Source organism: Pempheris klunzingeri, chromosome 2, assembly GCF_042242105.1.
Source record: "Pempheris klunzingeri isolate RE-2024b chromosome 2, fPemKlu1.hap1, whole genome shotgun sequence".
NCBI lineage: Eukaryota > Metazoa > Chordata > Actinopteri > Acropomatiformes > Pempheridae > Pempheris > Pempheris klunzingeri.
In genome coordinates this window covers 23,862,580-23,885,587 of record NC_092013.1, presented here as the reverse complement: position 1 = coordinate 23,885,587, position 23,008 = coordinate 23,862,580, and the positions used below count along the sequence as shown (strand labels likewise).

The window sequence follows — 23,008 nt, the reverse complement described above, 5'->3', positions numbered from 1 at the left end:
AGGTGCAGTGACCCATACAAGTGTATCACTCTGCACTGATATGAAGTCAAGGTGGGAATTTATTTCCACACCTACAATATTTTGGCAACCAATTATAGACAATAGTTGGGCACATCCAACAGATAATGTTTTACAATAGCAATAACTTAGTAGGAAGCGTGCTGAAATAAATGTGGCAGAAAATCTGCGTAGAAAGTATTCCAGTACATATTAAAAGACAAGTGATGAACTGAGCAATCCAACATCCCATTTCACAAATTACTAAGGCTTGTAAATGTGTATGTTTTTTAATTTCATTACTTGAAAATGCCAAATTGTAGGCCGGTAAGACAGTGACACTTTTTAGATCTGATTAATACGTGAATGCTGTCTTCATATAGGGGACACTGCTTCCTGCACTGGCTCTGACCACACACCTCGATATATAAAATCACCCGGTGAATGTGATTCCCAAGTATCCTGAACGTCTTTCGTTTTCATTTTAATTCTAGTTTTCCATTCAGTTTTCTTCACCTGAGGATAAAACATTTCCAAAAGATGGTGAATGTTATTCATTCTTTAATTTTGTACAGTTTGGCAGACTTTAACTCCTTACATGAAGGACAGACTGCCATAGCTTGTTAAAGACTACATTTAAATCTTTAAGTTGGGTTTAGTTTTTAGCCAAAACTAAATATGTGGGGAAAAAAAGGATAATTATGCGAGGACGTGCTCACCACTAAACATGCAGCCAAATATGTTGTACAGACTTCAGCCTCACCTGGGATCTCATTAACTGACACTGTCGACTATGCAGCTGACTGTATCACTGAATAAACTATGGATATTTCTTGAATAATCACATATGAGCTGAATTATGTATGTAACCCCCCCCCTCCAAAAAACAAATCTGAGTTTAACCTCTGCTCATCTCATAAACACACAGACATGGAGCCACATATTCTTCCACAACGGTCCATATGCTCTGAGGAGAACTATTACTGAGGGATCCAGGTCCGGAGTTCATAATGTCTTCTGCCAGAGTTACTTTTAAGACACAACCAGCTTCTTTCCATCCGAACGCAACATTTGGGCCGAACTGTTCACTGTCATCACGTCAAGTCTGTAAACGGGTGTTATGAGACGTGACACAAAACGCGTTTCCATAGATATGAATTGAAATTCCTCATCCTATAACCTATAACTCATTTCAGCATGCAGTGGTGTGCAGTGTTGGAACATTTGCTCACTTACCATAATGTAATACAAGGTGAGATGCTTTTACTGCCATTTTCTGATATATATATATATATATATATATATATATATATATATATATATATATATATATATATATATGTACACCTACTCTACATTTATTTGAAAACTTAAGCTACTTTCCAGGTTAATATTAATGATTCAGAATAAAATCAACAAACAAATGAAGATTTATTATTAGCGGATAAGACTATTAAAAGAACCTGAATTTACAAACTACTACCAGTAGTATATAAAGTAATTAGAATAAGGTCCACCTTTACACCGAGAATGTCAAAGTGATGAATACAGTAATGCAACAATAATAAGACTCCAACAATATAACACACATTATTCTGAAATTGGCCATTCTATATAGTGAGTACTACTAGGTTTTATACTTTAAACTATATTTTGATGCTGATTTTGTTGTGTCTCCTGGAAACCATTTCCTTTTGTCATCTGTGCTACTCGCAGCATTTTTTTTTCTAAATGCTGTGTACATATTGTCAAATTAGCGAAGATGTCTTCTTAGTTTGCTTTCATTTTGTCTATTTGCACATGTCTTCTTAAGCTTGCAGTGCGTTGAGCTCTCAGGGCCACCGTACTGAGCAGCTTCCAGTCCACTGGACCTCCAACTTCTCTCAGACTGATGAGCTGCTTTCAGCCTTTTGGATGTTTTATGAATGGCCTCAGACTCATATTGGATATTTTGTATCAGAATCAGAATCAACTTTATTGGGCAAGTTTGTACAAGCAAACAAGGAATTTGACTCCGGTGCAACTTCTCTCTTTATGTATAGTAAAAAGTAAGAAATAAACTAGAACTAGAATGAATATATAAACTCATTTGGCACTAGAGGAGAATGTTCACTGTGATGCCTTTGATTTATGACTATTATGAAACGTTAGAAAGGAATAGGACTAGTGCAAACTGAACCTAATGTAATGAAGCCTCTTTCTTTCGTAGGTAAATTATATGTAAACTGCATCATATCTCCCACACATGGTTATATGTGCAGGCAGGCATGTGAAGTCATGTAAATCCAGACTGCACATAAATTAGTTGTGCTTCACAACACAAACGTTTACCAATTATTGTGTTGTACAGCTAAATGTTTTCACATAGAATTTTGTTATTCAGAACAGTTCTAGCAATCAACGGAAACTTTCCGTCCTAGAATCTCAGGTCAGAGAAAGCTCCAATTACACAGGATTAGTTTTAGAGACACTATTTATTCCCTCAGCTGATAATGATGGGAATTATTTTTCTCGTACAGTGTATTTTTAGATGGCTTGTTTGCACCACAACATAATCTGCATACATTTCTTGAAACATATGCACTCCTACTGTAGCTCAAGCGAACAAAATGCAAAACAAAAGGCAGAAAAAAAACAGAAAATAAATCGCAGTATATGTTTGCTTCAGTGTTGTCTTTTCTCTTTATATCAACATGAAGCGCACAAAATCCCACGAGGGCCGCCATTTCAGGCTGTGAAGAAGAAGGCACTTTGCATCAGTCATCATGTAAAGCGCCAATCCTCAAACTTTTAGTTGAAAAAGCAATGCGCTGTAGATAAACTCGTGCTCGTGCGACTGTAAGATCATCATTTTGAGATGGATTCTTGACCTGCATTATGTGTACATCACTCCCTCCCCCTCTCCCCCTTCACTGAAACAGTTCCAGGTACTCCCGGATTTGCTCTAAAATAAAGCACAACGTTAAGAATTTGGGAACATATTGTTGTGCCATACTGCTCGCTTAATGCTTGTAACAATGGCGGCATTGTGTGAGAGAGTGGGATCTGTGTGCCTGAGCAAAGGAGATATACATGGCAGCGCAGTGTGTGGATAGATGTGTGAAGGCTGGTATAAATGGAATGATGTCAGGGCAGAGACACCCGGTGGGACTGATTTGCCGCACCGTTCGCGTCTGGTGGCTTCTGCTGCAGGCACATGAGGTGTACATAGTCACGGTTTGGTTCTCATTTAACCGGTGTTTAGAAAGTGCACCTATCGGCTTTTTGCATTTGAATTTAGGGGGGATCATGCAAATAATAGGGGGAGAAATGTTAACAGAGGGTGATTATGTATTTCGCTTGAGTTACTTAAATACCACGTCTTGCGTCTCCAGCTAATTTATAGTCAGTGGAAAACTTTTCCAAAGGCTGAATAGGAGTTACACAAAACACACACCTACACCTACAAATACACCTTAAAATGATTTAGCCTCCGGGGTTAAGGGCTTCCCAGTGTAGCCAGCAGTTATCCAGATAACAGATAATGGGCCAGACGACCAGATGACATTTCAGCAGATACTCACATGTGAATGCAGATAAACTTTAAAAAAGCTAATAAAAAGCTAAATGGTCATTAGATTATAGCAGATTGGATTCCTAGATTGCATTTGGTTTATGTATTCCACCTGTTTTGTCTTCCACATGGATTATTGCTCTAACATGATTGGTCAGTACTAATCCAACTAAACTACACAACTCTAATGAGTGTAGTCTTGAGTGCTGTGAGGTAGATTAAGATATGACAGGAAGCTGAGGATGAGTAAAAATACTGTAGCGTAAATCGTGAGTCTGAAATGCAGCACGACAATAATATCTGGTGTTGAAATGAGAATTTGGAGCTCCCTGTTGGAGCTGTGATTTGTAGAAATAACAGGCACCTAATGTCGTGCTAGTAGCCGCCTGGCTAGCTTGTTTGCTCCTCTGCCTATAATGAGATTATTTGGGACTGGTAATGATAGCATGTCTGTTTCTGTGTTTCAGTCATCCTCAGCCAAACTACCTCTCCAATTTCATTTCCTCTCATCATTTATTTATGAGACTGCACACCAAAGACAAATAAAGAACATAACAAACGCTGTACACTGCTTCGCTCTGCCTTTTCATTTATTTATTTATTTATTTTTGTTTTTTGACTTTGTTTGTTGCTCATCTTGTGCACCTCCCGAGGCCATTTTCATTCAACCTGTTTGATGGAGGGTGAAACTTTTGAGTGATGTTAAATTGAATGTAAATGCAGGTTGTTTTCGCTGCCACACTCACCTCAGTCTTGGTGAATACAAAGTATTTTTCAGCAAACAATTCACTATCACAATATCTACAGTACTTTTATTCATTAAAAATTATAAAAACTAAAGTCTTTATATGGTTTCAGGCAGGTGTACTATCTAATTTCCTCTACCTTCACTCGATAATACCATATTACTGTAAACTGTTAACTGTTTGTTAAAGGGAACTAAGTATGGTATTTTAAAATTGTGCCTCATTCATACCTATGATATGCCAAAAAAAGCCTCCACTGGCCTCCTCACATGTTGAAGCTCTTGGGCCCATAGGGCATGCTCAGGCATTAGGGTTGATTAAGCACATGTTAATTAACCTCTGAAAAAAATAAATAAACATACCTGTTATCACATAATAACAGTGGCAATATGTAGCCTATAGAGAAAAAGGTAGGGGGCCTGAGATGGGGCCTTGAGGGATCTCGCATGAGATTGTGGATTGAGGATGGGAAATTACCCACATTGACTAAAAAGGTTCACTTATTAAGGTAGAGGGTCGAGGCCTCCAGCAATCTTATCCAACTATACTCTGAAGGGGGCAAAATTCCTGCTTTCAAAACTGTGAAACCCTGTTGTGACAGAAGGCAGCATGGTGCTGCGGTGGTTTGCACTGTTGTCTCACAGCAAGAAGTTTCCATATTGAATGAAACGATGAAGCAGGTGAGCGAGAAACAAAAGTTTGCATGTCCTCCCTGTGCTTGGGTGGGTTTTCTCCCTGTACTCCAGCTTCCTCTCACCGACTCTAAATTACCCGTGAGTGTGAATGGTGTTCTGTCCCTGACTGGTGACTAGTCCAGGGTGTGCCCCACCTCTTGCCCAAAGTCAGCTGGGATTGGTTGCAGCCCCCCTGTGATCCTGACGGATAAGCAGTATAGATAACGGATGGTCGGATGTCACAAAAGGGGCAAAAAGTCATCGTCCAAAACTTGTCTAAAACATCCAGAGGGAATATTACTGATGGATTTTCAGTTATACGTGAAAGAAAAATGATCCAATATTAGCCAGTAAAAGCACAAAGACTTTGCAGACCGACAATGTCTGTGGGAGCGGCACTCCTCACCATCCTCTGTTCATCCACACACATCAGTCATGTCATTGTGAGTGAGTGCTGGGTGGGTGGGAAGTGGTGACTGTCACTTCAAGTAAGAAAACATTGAGCATTCATTTTGGTGACTATAGACTCAAAGTCATATTTTCCATCAACAACAGCAAGATGTTTACTTAGTAATGATAATGGGTGATATTGATAGTGATATGTTATTATTTCATACAGTCATGTTACACACAGTCCAGTGTGACATTGACTTTACAATTTACAGTTTACATTGCAATTGTATGACAAACTGATCATTCAAAGCTGATTATTCAATTAACTATATGTATAAAATACCACGCAGTTGGGTGAAAAGTGCTGCATCACTGTCCTAATAAGTTGAAATGACACTGAAATTAAACATTGATTATGATAGAAGGCATGTACATCTCAGTATGTGTTTGTTGAAGTGTTTTTGAAGAGGACAGGCGCAATGAAGAGAGCGTGCATGAGAAAGAGATGAAGAGATACTCTTGAATGCAAAAAAAAAAGCAAATGAAAGTGAGAAAAGGGCAGAGATACACAAGAAAGGTAATGGGCTGAGCTGCCTGCTCTATCTTTCACATACATGCGTGATCATAATGAACTAATATATTTGTTCTGAAGCTGCTGATTTCCTGCACATCACCAAACACCAGCGATCATTTAGTCAGATGCAGGAAAATGTGGTTGCTGCTCAACTGCTTATTTCTGTCTCTCTCTCTCTTTCTCTCCCTCCCTCTATATATCTCTCTCTCCCTTTAACACCAACAATGATTACTAGTTAACTTTGAAAGCCCTATTTGGTGTTCAGAAGATCAAAAGAAAGCTACCATGGAGATGTGGATGGGGTTGGCACAATCCTTGGCTTCATAGGTTTGAGTCGAGTCCAGCTTTTGTCTTTCTAAGCGTAATTTATGTTCTTTTTGATTTGTGACGCAAAGATATGTTTTCAAGCTATCTGTTCTGTCCAGCCATTCATTTTCAAGTTGTGGTGGCAACAGGTCAAGCATGGCATAAAAAACGTCCTTCTCCTGAGCAACATTTTCCTGCTCCTCCTGGGGGATCCGGAGGCTTTCCCAGGCCAGATGATATACGTTATCCCTTCAGTGGGCTCTGGGTCTCCTCTCAGCCGGACGTGCCCAGAAGACCCTTGAAGGGAGGCACACAGGAGGCATCCTAACCAGATGCTCGAACCACCTTAACTGGCTCCTATCTACTTCGAGCTCTCTCAGGATGACTTCCTGTTCCTGACCCTTTCTCTCAGACTGAGCCCAGACACCCTACACAGGAAACCCATTTCTTATATCTGCAACTTTATAAGTTCAGTCATTACCCAAAGCTCATTACCATAGGTGAGGGTTGGAACATAGATCAGCTGGTAGATTGAGAGCTTCCCCTTCCGGCTTAGCTCCCTCTTCATCAGAACAGTCGCTCATGAACAAGATTGCAAGATACTTGAACTTTTGAGGGAGAATTGAGGGAGAAACTTGCTCCCAACCCAGAGCGGGTAATCTACCGTTTTTCAGCAGAGAGCCTTCTCCTCAGACTTGGAGGTGCTGACTCTCATCCCGACTGCTTTGCACCCTGCTGCAAATCGCCCCAGTGTATGCTGGAGGTCACAGTCTGAGGAAACCAACGGAACCATGTCGTCTACAAAAAGCAGAGAAACAATTCTGAGGCGCCCAAACCGAACACTCTCTTCACCTCGGCTGTGTCTTGAGATCCTTGTGCATGAATATCACATACAGAATCGTTGCAAAAGGGGCAGTCCAGCACCCACTGAGAACATGCTTGACTGTACTGTGATGTAGTCAGATAATTCTGTATATCTCAGTGGTTCAGATTCGTGTTTACTCATCTGCCACCTGTACGGTTGAATTTGTTTAAATTCAAACAACTTAGGATGCTTTCAACCATAACCTGTTTGGTTCATTAAATGAACTCTGGTTTCATTTGATGTCTTAGTTCAATTCATTTGCGCATCAATCTGCTTCTGCTTCCAAGCAGACTGTGGTGGTTCATTTGTGGTGTGAAAGGACCAACTGCAGGATTTTATGAGAAACGATGTGGAATTTTGTGAATTTTATGAAATTCAAAAGCTAATTTACTAAATATTAAACCCATCTGCTAAGCATTATCTGTGTGTAAGTCATGCTATGAGCCATCTGTATATGTGATATATACAGTGAGTATTCGTGTAAATCATTTAGCATGGTAATATGTGTGCACATCAACACTTGAGTGTGGAGACTTTACCTGTATGTTTACTCAGTATGTGTGTTCCACTCCGGCTCACACCTGCAAACATATGGATAATTCCCATCTAAACAACTGAGTTCTTCTATTGATTTTGTGTCTTCTCCCATTCTGCAGGGAAAAATTGTTATTTCACTGTGTAGTATTAGTAAAGAGATGCATACTTGTTGGTAATAACGTAGAAAAGTTACATACTCCTACTCCTGCAAAACCCTTTGATTTGACTTTTTTGTGGCTCATTTGGCGATGTGATTGTCCGGTTTGGACATTATGAGCGTCCGTACCGGCGGTAATTTCAAGACATTGTTGATCATTGTTCATTTCTATAATTCTCATCCTCTGAAAATACGACATCTTATTTTTTGCCTGCCCACTCCTGCAAGATTTGCGTTGGGTCTTACACCCACTGCAGCCCTCAAATGATTATCGATAAATGCATTTCATGGAGACTGGGGATTTTTATGTTAAGCATAAAAACAAAGCTCACATCAGCATTTATGTCCATTCAATCTCTTTAGTTTATGAGCCATGCTTTTGACCATCACTAGTAGAGAGTAGCTAGTATGATGCATAAAGTACACAGAGACATCCAAAGAATAGAAGAAGCATTACGCTTTAAACTGCTCAAATAAACCTCAAAGTCACATTTCTGGTCCACTTTATCAGTAAAAGCCAAAATGAAAACAACTTAAACAATGTAACATTTTTCAAAAGTATGAAAGTCTGCAAAAACCCTGCAGTAATGTAATAAATTCAAATTTTTGAAGAAGGTACTAGCAGCACAATGAGGCCACGGAAGAAACTCTGTCCTCGTTTTAAGTGTGAAATATCAAAGTCTTTGCAGTCTTTTTTAGAACCCAAACATTTTCTGTAAGCAGAGGCCCTGCAGCTGCTGCCATTTAAACTGCTTTAGTTATTTAGCATTTTGCTGCATAATGTTTCCACCGGTCTCATGAAACTGTAACTGTGCATCACAATAATATATGCTGCAATTTCACTACAATCCACCCCACTGTCTTTGTGATTGTCTGAATTTATTTGCATCTCTTCCTCTCGTTTTCATCACTTCTATTTAGGCAACTTAATGATCACGGACGCCTCTTTGATTTTCTTTTTCTTTCTTTTTTGAACTATGGAAACCATCATGGACTCTGTGTGATTCTTAAATACACTGTGAAGTTTTAGAAACAAAGAGATATTGTCATAATTAGAATTTCTAGCCTCTTCATAAGATTTCTCCTTCTCTTCCACTGTGCTGCTGTTTCAGTACGAGTGTTGCCAAAACTGGCCACACCAAGAGGTGACCAGACTTTTGTGATGCTTCCTGCCTGTTAGTGATGTTAGTCGGCTGTTAGTGACGTCATTCATGATGTTTGCATCACCAGAGGTGTTAATAGTATTAAGCTAATGGTACATGAGGTAATCAAATGCCAAAACCGTTAGCCTTGTTTATTTTTGTATTCAAACTCCATAGCCATATCAATAAATTTAGCTTTGAGTAGCCCCAGCAAGAAAAGAATTCCGGCACCGTCCATGTTTTTGACACTGATTCTGATCTATTAACATAGTCAATATTAGCCAAAACATGTCTAACACTTTCACAGGAAGCTTGTGTATAAGAGACCATGAAAAAGCAATCTCTTGACAAGTTGCAGAAAGGCTGTTGAAAAATGCAACTTTTCACAGGTGTGATTGTCATATTCAGTGGTTGGTCAAAACTGCGATCACTTACTGATCAATTACATTCATCCCATATCCATATTTAACATTTGAAACAACATATAAGAGTGAATGTCTTCGCTGTAGTCAGAGAGGCACCTCCGTCATATCAGCATGGACCAGATGTCCAGCCACCAACCCAGCAGTTAATAAAAGACAACTATCAACCCATTTTATTGGCAGAGTGGCACAGCAGTCATTGTAATCCTGTTATCGTAGTCTAAATGAATGCAAACTGCTGCTGTTTCGGGAGCAAATAACTTTGGACACACTCATCTTCTCTGCTGAGACGGGCTCAGGTCTCACTCCCTCAGGCTTCACCACCAACCAGGAGAACAGTGCTCACATAGAGGAGCTTTAATGGGAAATGGTACCAGTGACTCACCAGACTGCTCAGTACTTTTCTCTATGCTCCGTTTTATCCATTTTTCATTTCTACCAAGTGTGCCTTTGTGCTCGCAGAAAGCAAATGCACCAATAGATCAGTGTCATTGATCTGAGGAAAGAAATCTGCAGGTGTACACTTTCAGCGTCATTCTCTGTAACTAAGTAATTAAGTACATTCAACTCAAGTGCTCATACTTTATGCTGAACTACGTTTATCTGACAACTGCAGTTACTTTTCAGATTTAGGGTTTATGTTGAAAAGATACAGTATGCATTACAAAAGACAAGCACATTATTAAAGATGAAACCATTGATTCCCAGCATTTTTGCCCTGTGAGCTCTTCAAGTAGAAGTGTCTAGTTAGTTATGTCATGTTTCAGATGTGTCTGAATTATTAGCGAACAAAATGAAAGATTCTCTAAACGTCTGTGTTCAGTTCTTAATTTGCAACAAATTGTTGCGACGACACGCCTCTCAAATCTTTTCTGACAATCACAGTCTGGTTTTCATGAGGTATAATTTGAGTCAGTGTGCATGTACAACAGTCTTCTCTTTTTTTTTAGCTGACTGATGTTATCGGCCGTAGTTAATTAAAGTTAATGCTGTGAGTCAAACTACAAAGTAAAACACTGAGTGAAACATCACCATATCTATTGTTTACTAAGTGTAAAAATGGATGGTGGATTGTCCTCCTGCTGTGCCGAGAGACCAACAGAGTCTTTCTCTATAGCCAATGTAGAGTGAAAATGATGGAAAGTGATTGCCTGTTAGAATCTCTTATTTACATTTTCGAGCATTTCCCATATTTTTTCTGAAGTTGGTCCTGCTTTTCTTACGCACAGTCTTGTTTTAAGCCAAATGCTAACATCAGGGTCAGCAATAACACTGCTGATGATTAGCAGGTATAATGTGGGTCGTCCGTCAATCGGAAGGTCGTGGTTCGATCCGAGCTATGAGTCAGCGTGTCAAACTATCCTTGGGCAAGACACTGAGCCCCAACTTGCTCCTGAAGTGTGTGAATGTGTGTGAAAGAATAGTCTCCTCCAACTTAGATTCCTCCTGAATGAATGATGTGTGAATGGATGAATGAGGATGTCACGTAAAAGTGCTTTGAGTAGTTGAAATGACTAGAAAGGCGCTATACAAAATACAGACCATACATAAATACAGACCATTTACCATTTTTGTTTAACAAGTTAGCATGCTAAACAAGAGCTACAGCTGTAAAGCTACATCCCAGTTCAATACTAGTTGTATACAGTATATACTGTACTTTATAATCTTTATACTATACATATTTTTGTTAGTATTGCAACTTATCACTATTCAAGTCTGGACTTACTATACATGCAGTAAACAATACACTGCAGTTACAACGTTACCATTGTATCCAACAATGAAATTACACTATAAACCCACATGACACACTGAAAACATTAAAACAGAACAGCTGAAATGGGTTCACAGACAAAACAAAACATTTGAATAAACTTAATTTAGTTACTTTCTCAGTTTGAACACATTCAAAACCTGTTGACAATTAATGTGCCGCTTAGATTGTAAACACAGCTTAAGTATGACTGAAGCTGATGGGAATTAGAAGTATTTGGTCATGGGTAAAAGTGTTAGATACATCTAAATTAAAGACAGAGGATTACTGGTGTTATTGCAATTCATTTTGAGTGAAACATGAATGTTTGCACCACATTTTATGATAATCCATCCAATAGCTAGATAGATATTTCACCAAAAAACACAAATTTCAACCCCAACACAGGTCTACAGGACTGTTTTAAAAGGTGTTTCTATGTGGACCTATGAGTGTGACTTACATTTCCCATGTGGATACTGAGTCTGGGTCATCTAAGTCACTATTATGTCTCTATGTCTGTGTCTCTCAGGTCAGGAGCGCATCGGCATTGATTCCAAGTATGAGCAGGAGGGTAAGGTCCAGTTTGTGATCGATGCAGTGTACGCCATGGCCCACGCCCTCCACAACATGCAGAGGGATCTGTGCTCAGAGAACTCCGGCATCTGTCCTGAGATGGACCTGGCTGGAGGGAAGAAACTACTCAAGTACATCCGCAGCGTCAGCTTCAACGGTGAGCGGACAGATAGTTCTGTCCTTGTGCAGACAGTAAAGTCTGCTTTACAATATGTGCTTTGAGCTCCAAGGACAAGATGCATGAGTGAATATTTGAGAGGATGGCGTCTTCGTCTTGAAAAGGTGCCACGGTATCATGGTCTTGAGGTTTCTTATATGGAGCCTTATATGGAGCTGTTTCAGAGGGGTTTAGGAGAAGTCTTTTTTTATGTAATTACATCAAAATACACTTGATGTAGACTATAGTGCTGATTGTTTCCAGACCATACAGATCTAGGCCTGTGATCTCTTTCGAGTCCTAACACAGAGTGAAGGGAAAACACTGCCATATATGGCCACGTGTCTGTGTTTTTAAAACCCTGTTTTGTTTGTGTTATGTAACACTAAAAATCTGCATCTGCGAAATAGATTAAGAGAAACAGATTAAAGCTGCTCTGTCCTGCAAGACGTATGGGAACGTCTTACTATCAAGATAATGTGTTGACTTGATACTGCTTTACTTTGTGCTTCACTTTTAGTATTTCCATTTTTTCGCTACTTCTACTCCACCACATCTCAGAGGGAAATATTGTACTTTTTACTCCACGGCAGTTATTTGAAAGCTTTAGATACTTGGTAGGTTCAGATTATTCATGCAAAATGCCAAAATACACAACCCTTACCATTAAACACCCAAAATAAACCCAACTGCCACTTATAATAATATAAGATATAATACAACTAATACCAATAAATACTACAACTACCAAAAAACCCAAAGAAATATCCACATGCTACTTTTCTGGAAGCCTCTGAAACTCAGAGCACCCCTGCCCAGCACTGGGAGATGACACCTTCCACTTCCTGTGTTCCAGCATCAAAGGGTGCCTTAAACTCCTTTTGCCGTGGAACTCAGCAGCATGTGGAGAAACAAAGAGCAAAATGTATTAACAACTCAAAACCAGCTTGATGAACTTATAACTAAATGTTAACCAAAATGCGTGCACTCAAATTGGAAAACAATATCATGATGTAAAAAAGAAAAAAAACATTCTTAAACCAGAAATTGTGTTGGTGATTATTTGAAATGAAAGGGAACATTACTACATGGTGCCAGATGTTAATGGGTCCATCACAAGGACTTTTAATTGTAAGAATGATTAATGCTTTTAATTAAGTACAAGGTCTGAGAACTTCTTCGACCTCTGGAAATACATAAATTCTTCTGTTGTGAGTTTACAGCTACAGGCAGAGGAGGCAGAATGCAGAACTGTCTCCTAAACTATAGTGAGTGAGACCAGGTTACCCTGACCCTGTTTACACTGACTCGCTTTCTGTGTCCTTGGTGGATCAGATAGCTGTCAGATCTCCAAAAATCAAAGCATAAATGCATCTGATTGTCTCTTTTATTGCTGTATTTTTTCGGTCACCAAGCAGCTTCAGGTGCACCATCACTTCCTTCTGGAGTGGAGGAGGGTCGACCGTGAATTACATGTACCCCAGAAAATAAAGAAAAGATTTGTGATCTGATGAATAGAGATGCAGATATGTGACTGTAGCGTAAATGATTTACCACTCTAGAGATCAATTTATACTTGACTTATCTTAAACCCCATCTTGATTTAATCTAGATTCTTGAAATGAGAAGCGTAAATGGGGCCTATACTATTACAGTTGATATTCAGTATCCGGAGGTGCCGAAGTGTGCAGCTGGCTATTGTCTTCACTGAATTTAGGTCACAGTTATGCTTGAAGCAACTTGTCTATATGGAATTGAACTAATTTAAATCATGTGAGATGCTGCCTGCTGTAACACAGATGTATAGTGTATGATGCAGTGGACTGTAAAAAATAAAAAAAAAAGCCTTATTCATCCAGCCATTCATTTAATTCTTAACCTTGGGAGACGGACAAAACGGTCACATGGCAGAATATATTCCCTTTAAAAGTAAAAAGTACAAGAACAACACAGCTTAAAATGTGTGTAGAGGGACATTAAATAGTAAATGTTTAAATAGTAGAACTAAATTACACCACAATTCACACACTGGTGGCAGGTTGTCAGTCTTCCATCAGGAATCTAATCATTCACACACCAATTTGTTGTCCTTCACAAACGCATGCGGATCAGAGGAACCAGGATCCAAACTGCTGATCTTCTGATTGGTGGACGACCCGCTCTGCCTCTGGGCCACAGCCACCCCCATTAAACCCGTTTGCCACGAGGAAGTTACACCAACTGAAGTTAAGAGGCACAGAATCAACTGAGCATTATAGAAACTAAACTTCTGAGGTGGAACGTCTGGTAGTAAAGTGAGATGATCTATGGCTTTGGTCTAAAAGGGGCAATAATTAAGACTTATTGACTCGTTCTCACTGAAGTCAGTCAAGCCAGTTTCAATCCAGTTTGCTGATTTGGAACATAAACTGCCTGAGGAACTTCATCACCCTGCTCCTCCTTTTCAAATGTCCAATAATTGAAGCCGGAGCTCCTTTATGTGTGAGCAGTTGGCCATCAAAACCAGACAAAATGCAAATGAAAGGCAGTGTCATTAGGACTGTATTTGGTGGCGTGATGTTATTGTCTTCCCTCTGACAGCCGTGGGCTGAAGGGGGATTCATGCCGTGTGCACACATGTGTGTGTATATTCTACCTAAAAAGGATGTTTATACAGCCTGCTTCTAATTTGACAAATGCATTTAAAAAAAGGAACACAATACCTCCTGGATTACGCATTTCACCAATATAATTAGGAGGCATTAATCAACATTTGTTGCAAGTTGTTGTACATAAAGCATGGTTACATTTATTTAAGGTTCTTTTATTAAGATATTCACAGCACTTTAGAGAAATTCGAGTAAGATGAAGACATTTTTGTTATTAAACCAAGATGGCAATGACTGAAGCACGAGATACGACATGTTTGAAACCGCAGTCTTTCTGTAACCTTAACCAAAAGTGCTTTTGCTGCCTAAACCTGAGGGACTGTGTGAGAGTAATTGGGGTGGAGGGGGTGGCTCACCCCTTGTGTTTTACACTGTGTGTGTTAAATGGGTAGAACTTTTGGAGCGTGTCCCCATTTTAAACCTTGATATCATAAAAGACATTTTTAATTTGCACCACTGATGTACATTAGTAAAACACAAGTGCAAATATGTAAAGGTGCAAGTGAAAGTTGTCTTTTTGATTAACTATATTACAAAGAATGTCTGAAAAAAAAATGTAGATTTGACATGAGGATAAAAAAGACAATCTCCTGCTCTCCCAGACCTTCAGCCAATACAAAAATTACAAAAACATCTGTTCATGTGATTAAAATGATTAAATAGGATATGTCCAATGTGTTGTGTAATGCTACATTTCCCTATTTTCACAATGAGCTAGCTGATAGATAGACCTGTACTAAAAATAATATTATTTGCATGCTTTTATAGTTTTAATGCACGAGACAGGGCCCTGCAAATCTCCCCTCCAGAGAGATTCTTTTATCAGGTAATTACCAAAGTCTGCAATGTGCTAATTTAAAATAAAAGTGGCAGTTGAACTGCTCACTGTCTGTTTGTTAGAGATTTAATAATTACAGGGAAAAAAAGAAATGTGAATCAGCCCACAGTGCTTCTACAAAGCTGCTGTAACGCCCTCACCTCATGAATGTCAGCCTTTCATAAAAAAAGATAGATGATATTTCTGAGATAACAATGTATTCTAGTCAGATCACACGAAATTAATGAATTTATTACAATACATAAAGAAAGTATGGGAGTCATATAGCACACAGAACAGTCTATTTTCTACCAGAGACAGAATATTTCTTTCTGGCATCTCTACTGAAACAAACATGAGCCAAATATCGACTGAGAAACAAAAAAAAAAAAATGATATCAAGAGGTTGCTCTGTGTTGCCTGTGGTAGCTATTAACCCAAGTATTGATCTAAAGCAGTTGTCTGCTCATGGTAGGAATGACTAATTGACCAAACAGACGCCAGATAGACTCTGTCATTGGCTCTTTAACACTTTAAAACATCTGCTCTGTCTTTTAAATTTGGAATCTATTTCGCTGTGATCCCCACTGTCAATCGAGCTTTCTGTGTTTTACGCAATGAGTAAGAATGCTCGTTGTGCTCATCAATTTTTTTTTTATTCAGCTCAACCAAAAGATTGTGCACAAAAATATAAGATATGAAAGGAGATGTGACAAAATGTAATAAAATATTCCATTTTCATGATTATTTTATCTAAATTCCCACATTCTAAAACATGTTTTATTGTTTTTGTGTCTATATATACAGTACAGGCCAAAAGTTTGGACACACCTTCTCATTCAATGCGTTTTCTTTATTTTCATGACTATTTACATTGTAGATTCTCACTGAAGGCATCAAAACTATGAATGAACACGTGGAATTATGTACTTAACAAAAAAGTGTCAAATAACTGAAAACATGTCTTATATTCTAGTTTCTTCAAAGTAGCCACCCTTTGCTCTGATTACTGCTTTGCACACTGTTGGCATTCTCTTGATGAGCTTCAAGAGGTAGTCACCTGAAATGGTTTTTACTTCACAGGTGTGCCTTGTCAGGGTTACTTAGTGGAATTTCTTGCCTTATTAATGGGGTTGGGACCATCAGTTGTGTTGTGCAGAAGTCAGGTTGATACACAGCCGACAGCCCAACTGTTAGAATTCATATTATGGCACGAACCAATCAGCTAAGTAAAGAGAAAGGAGTGGCCATCATTACTTTAAGAAATGAAGGTCAGTCAGTCCGGAAAATTGCAAAAACTTTGAATGTGTCCTCAAGTGCAGTCGCAAAAACCATCAAGCGCTACAACGAAACTGGCTCACATGAGGACCGCCCCAGGAAAGGAAGACCAAGAGTCACCTCTGCTGCTGAGGATAAGTTCATCCGAGTCACCAGCCTCAGAAATCGCAAGTTAACAGCAGCTCAGATTAGAGATCAGATGAATGCCACACAGAGCTCTAGCAGCAGACACATCTCTAGAACAACTGTTAAGAGGAGACTGTGAATCAGGCCTTCATGGTCAAATAGCTGCTAGGAAACCACTGCTAAGGAGAGGCAACAAGCAGAAGTGATTTGTTTGGGCCAAGAAACACAAGGAATGGACATTAGACCAGTGGAAATCTGTGCTTTGGTCTGATGAGTCCAAATTTGAGATCTTTGGTTCCAACCGCCGAGTCTTTGTGCGATGCAGAAAAGGTGAACGGATGGATTCTACATGCCTGGTTCCCACCGTGAAGCACGGAGGAGGAGGTGTGATGGTGTGAGGGTGCTTTGCTGGTGACACTGCTGGGGATTTATTCAAAATTAAAGGCATACTGAACACACAAACACACCTCCAGGCTGTGTAAGGGCTATTTGACCAAGAAGGAGAGTGATGGAGTGCTGCGCCAGATGACCTGGCCTCCACAGTCACCGGACCTGAACCCAATCGAGATGGTTTGGGGTGAGCTGGACCGCAGAGTGAAGGCAAAAGGGCCAACAAGTGCTAAGCATCTCTAGGAACTCCTTCAAGACTGTTGGAAAACCATTTCAGGTGACTACCTCTTGAAGCTCATCAAGAGAATGCCAAGAGTGTGCAAAGCAGTAATCAGAGCAAAGGGTGGCTACTTTGAAGAAACTAGAATATAAGACATGTTTTCAGTTATTTTTTTGTTAAGTACATAATTCCACATGTGTTCATTCATAGTTTTGATGCCTTCAGTGAGAATCTACAATGTAAATAGTCATGAAAATAAAGAAAATGCATTGAATGAGAAGGTGTGTCCAAACTTTTGGCCTGTACTGTATATATATATATATATATATATATATATATATATATATATATATATATATATATATATATATATATATATTTCCTTTTCCTTTACCTTTGCTCCTTAACCCCTTACTGCCTGAATTTATTTACAATCGTATAAAAAAATTAATTATTTGTGTTTTTGCATTCAAGCAGATGCTAAATGAAGTGGAGATTGTTAATTTGAATATAACATAGCATAGACTAGTACAATATAATAATAGTATAATAAAATATATATGTATATACGCATAGAATATATATATATATATATGTATGTATGTATGCATCTATGTATATATAATGTATACATAGAATATGCATCAACCGGCATTAGTGGGATACAGAGGCCACCTCAGCTGCATCAAGACCAGAAGAGGTTTGAGGCGAATTCGCGAGGCAACAGGCAACAAGGGGTTAAAATATTTATGATTCAAAGTAGTCAAATTTACTTTTTCAGAGGTTTACTGAAATGATCTGGACAGCACAGAGGAGAGCCAATAAAAGGTTTAAAAGCTTTGTGAAATGCAGCTTTTTCTTCCAAACTTCACACACGTCACACTTAAGCCGCATGCCAGTCTTACCTGTCTGTAACAGTATGCACACATTCCATTAAGGCTTTCCACTTTAGATAGTGCCTTCACTCACAGTATGTCCCAGTGAAAACTGACACTATAGAAAGCATTCGCATATACAACTCATCACCTTCATCTTCATCCAGCAGCAGCAGCAGCAGCAGCAGCATCATCAGCAGCTGTATCTGTGCCACAGATGTATTGAAATGCGTTGGATGTAGATGGAGTGAGAGCGTAGACATGGACCAGTTTGCTTCTTTGAATGTAGATCCCAGATAAGTGCTCCCCTTCTTGGAGGATAATTGCTTTCAATCTCTGGTCTTAGATAAGTGTCATCAGATTTGAGGATTTGAATATTAGACGTGCCTTCCTTACATCAGAGGCTTGGGTGAAGCCATTCTTTACTACTTGGTTGCCTCTCTGCCGCTTCACCTGTGAGGGGAAACTGTTCATAAAAGTGTTTAAGTAATGCCCTGAAAGCATCGGGCAGGAACAAATGATCAGTTTTAAAGCCGGCTGTAAAATTACTTCATTCAGCTGCATCTCCCACCTTTGTACATTGTGTTTTTTATGACTTTCTCCGAGTAACTACATAAGATATAAGAGGCATGTCATTGGTAGCTATTAAATCTACATCTTTTTGTTTGGTTACCGGTTAGAATAATACCTGTTTACGATTGAGCTTCCACTGTGTGGGGGCAGAGTTAAGACCAGTGTTGCCAGGCTTTATAATTCTGCACAATAATACTACTAGCCCTAATGTACAATGACCACTGCTGTTGCTTCATTGAATGGGATAGGATGATGACTTGTCTAGCTTTAGTTTCAGTTTGTTAGCAAAATATCATGTATGTAGCCAAGTGCATATTTAAGACCCTTTTATAATCCCTTTTTAAGACAAATCAGCTAAAAACATTTTTAAAAAGTTAGCTGCACATGTTTTTTTCAGCCAACTTACTCAATTTTAGAGTTGGTTATTCGTAACAACCTGCTAGCAACAGTCTTGATTTCAGCTCACTGACTGATTATTGATGGTTTTTAATGGCAAAATCCTTGTCATCACTGTGCTTTGCCAGAATAGTATAGAGAAAGAAATTTCTTCTTCCTTCTGACAGTAAACATCCTGTTCATTTTTCCCCATAGACAATATTGGTGACTCACAGTCGGGGTTTCTTTTCCAGCTTGGACTGCCATGAAACGCTCCTCGTTGAATCATCATATTAAATATCTGGTTTTTATATCCATGAACAAGAAGCCTGTGGAAACAAAAACTTGACTTAACGATCTTGAACGACTCCCAGTGTGCATTTTGGCGAGAAATTATCCAAACACAGAGCTTTGCCGCGATTTGTGATCCAAGGCTTAAGATCACTGCGATTCCATGACTGATGTCACAATCTGCAGCTTAAATTATTTTACTTTTTGATTGCGGGTCAACGGTGGATGAATTTTTCCACAACTGAGTTTCTATCTTCAGTAACGTTGGGAAGGGTTGTTAAAAATTATTGAAATGAGAATACAAAATGAGGGAAAAACACTTCTGGAGCCAGCGGCTCCTCACACTTAACAATTCTTGTGTGTGTAGCAAGAGTAACAAAGGGGGGTCAGGGCTCAGTGAACAGACAGTACTGCCTTTACTCTACCCAATCATAACCAAGCTTGTAGACATTTATCCAGGATCAGCCTCTAGTGTCTAAAGTGTATGGCTCATTACTTCCACACAGAAAACTGTCTTGGATCAAAGGAATTGCTACTGGAGAAACTGACATGCCACGTTATGCATTGATAAGTGAATCAAAATACACAGTTGCGAAATATAATTTAAAGTTTAACTGATAGAGGGTCACATTTTAATGATTGTACTCGGTTCAACACGTGACACAAGCCAGATAAAAACCCTAATCACCCGCCATATAACAGTAACGTGTAATGTGGTGCTAATATAGTTATCTCGTGGCCTTCATATCAAACTCATTGTTAGACGTTTCAGTGGCTGAACTGGGAGCAGACTCTGAGTTAGTTCTTTGAGAACTCATTCTTGTGTTATCTGAGATGGCAGTTGCCTACATTAATGCAGAGCCTTCCCATGCAGTTGAGAACGCTAAGTGCATTAGCATGACACAGTCGTCCCGCCAAACATGCAAACACTGAGCCATAGCCACGGTTGCATTCATACATACATGCATGCATGCATACTCTCACAGTCTTTATTCTTACATAGATGAATAATGGGTCTTGCACACACACACACACACACAGACAAATAAGACCCACTCGTGACACTCCTTAGCATGTATCATTACACAGGCAGAGATACAAGCTCTGGCTCTCTGTGAGATGAAAGTATTAAAAATGTTTTGAGGAAGAGCAGAAAAAAGTCTCGCAATCACAAATATTAAATTCAAAAGAGGGTTCAAACTTTAGTTACTAAGAGAAAAGAAGAAACAAATATTAATAAACAAGCTGCAATAACCAGAAGAGTTTACTGCCAAAACACTTATTTGTGACCCGGGGATATCTCTGAGTTCTTTTCTCTTCTTTATTTCACGTTGAACGAACACTATATGGCAGCCCAACACTATCTGTCCCCTCTTCTCCGCCTGTCAGCCTTTTGCTACTCTCTTTCTATTCACCACATTTCTATTTTTTCTCTCTATCTGCCTCCCTCTCTTTCCTTCTAAATTAAATACAGACTTGAAAGGGACTTCTGCCCCACACCAAAGCGAGACGGCCTAAAGTAAATAAACACAGTGTCTTTGGAGGGAGGCAGGGGGGGTGAGGGAGGGGGGGCTCCCAGCGTCGCAGAGTAAAAAGAGCAGAGAACTAATAAAGGGGAGAGGGAGGTCACAGAGACAACCCATCCTCAGAAAACATACAAGTCTCAGAAAATGCCAAACTCCCATGTGAGGCTGTTACCATAAGTAAGTCCCATTCACTCTCCATAGACAATGTGTCTCACAGTTCTCTCTCTTCAAGTCTTGGATTAGCATGAAACTCTCCTGATTCACATGTCTGGTTGGTCTCTTCTTCATAGGAATGGCGGCTGAGGCCTGTGACTGATGTAGTGTTTAGACACACCAATTCTTATGCGGAAAACAAGTTGTAATGTAGCAAAATGTGAATCCTGTTTTATGAATTAACGATTACGGTGAAGAAACGTGTGACTTAACTTAATCGTTCAGGCGTCCGGCGACGAGCTGGAAACACTGGATCTCTGAGAAGCGATGATGTGACTGTTAACCTTCATCATATTGATACATAAACAAACAAAAATGCCATATAAACTTGACTACTAAATCCCAAATGGCTCCTGATGGTCAGATGAGCGCCCTGCATGGTAGCTTGCTGTGTGTGAGTGCATGGTAGTGCTATATGAACTGCATATACATATGTGGTCCATTTGCCCTTGCACAGACTGTCATGGTGACCTATAAAATGTAAATGTTAAATAGTCTGTATTTGTATAGCACCTTTCTAGTTATTTCAACTACTCAAAGCGCTTTACATCACATCCTCATTCACCCATTCACACATCATTCATACAGGAGGAATGTAATTTGGAGGAGACTATTCTTTCATACTCATTCACACTCTGAAGCCATGCTTCAGGAGCAAGTTGGGGTTCAGTGTCTTGTCCAAGGACACTTCGACATGTTGACCCATAGGAGCAGGGGATCGAACCCCCGACCTTCTGATTGAGGGACGACCCACTCTACCACTGACCGACTCATATGTCCTCCACAGGAAGTGCTGGTACCTCAGTGACGTTCAACCGTAACGGCGATGCCCCTGGACGCTACGATCTGTTTCAGTACCAGTGGAACAACGTCACCGGACCAGGCTACAGAGTGATTGGACAGTGGACAGAGACCCTGCTCCTCAATGTGAGTTATATTACATTCAAATATTGCACTGTTCTTTGGGGGTTTTATGGATAGAATGGTTATTTTATGTACACGACCTGACATGATATGCTGAGTAAATACATGTGGGCAACTAGGTGTATCCATAAGGGAAGATTACCGGCTAAATCTGAGTCATTTCTCACTGAGTTTACAAGCTACACTTGTTTCATTGGTGTCGAGGAGTTTGTGGTTCGGATGAGGAGGAGAGCTGTACACAGATGGCTGTGTGTAAATGCCTGCAACTACACAGAGAATTCTTAATGTGTTTATACTTCTACTCCACTACATTTAAAACAAATATTGGACTTTCTGCTTTGCTGCATGTATCTGACACTAACAGTAAATTATGATCTACGATTGTTGGTCAAGATGAACAAGAAGTATTTAAAGAAAACGCTCATATAAGCTCCACCTTTACCAGATGCATTAAAGGAATGATCACAGTCATTCATCAATAATTATAATCCACAAATACAAAACATTATTCTGAAATTGGCCCCTCCTGCATATTGAATACTTTTGCTTTTTGTTCTTTATGTATATTTTGATGCTAATACTTTTTGTACTTGAATTTTGAGTGGAGAATATTTACTTGTAGGAGTATTCTAACACTCCACTACTGTTGAGCTGCCACTACAGGTCATTGTTTGTTAGTTTCCCAGCATGCTCTTATTGTTGCCTTGCCTTATTTAGTCACTGGCTAATCTCATCTGTATCAAACCGTGACGCTGTCATCGCAGGTTCTATTGCGTTAGTATCGAATAACTGCACAGCTTGTTTATGATGTTAGAAACTCTGACATAGGAGAACTATAAAGAACTCTGCACATGGCTGTTATGAGCTGTTAATGCAGTGTGTTCTGTCACGTCATTT

General features: G+C 39.4%; 1 protein-coding gene across 1 annotated transcript in view; it reads left to right on the top strand.

Annotated features, from left to right (window-relative positions):
* The window catches only part of grm7 (glutamate metabotropic receptor 7), a 276,820-nt gene that overhangs the window by 181,584 nt on the left and 72,228 nt on the right, over nt 1–23,008 (top strand). Inside the window, exons 6-7 of the mRNA XM_070845371.1 lie at nt 11,655–11,855; nt 21,975–22,114. Coding sequence (XP_070701472.1) covers nt 11,655–11,855; nt 21,975–22,114 — 341 coding nt within the window. The remainder of the gene's footprint in view (nt 1–11,654; nt 11,856–21,974; nt 22,115–23,008) is intronic.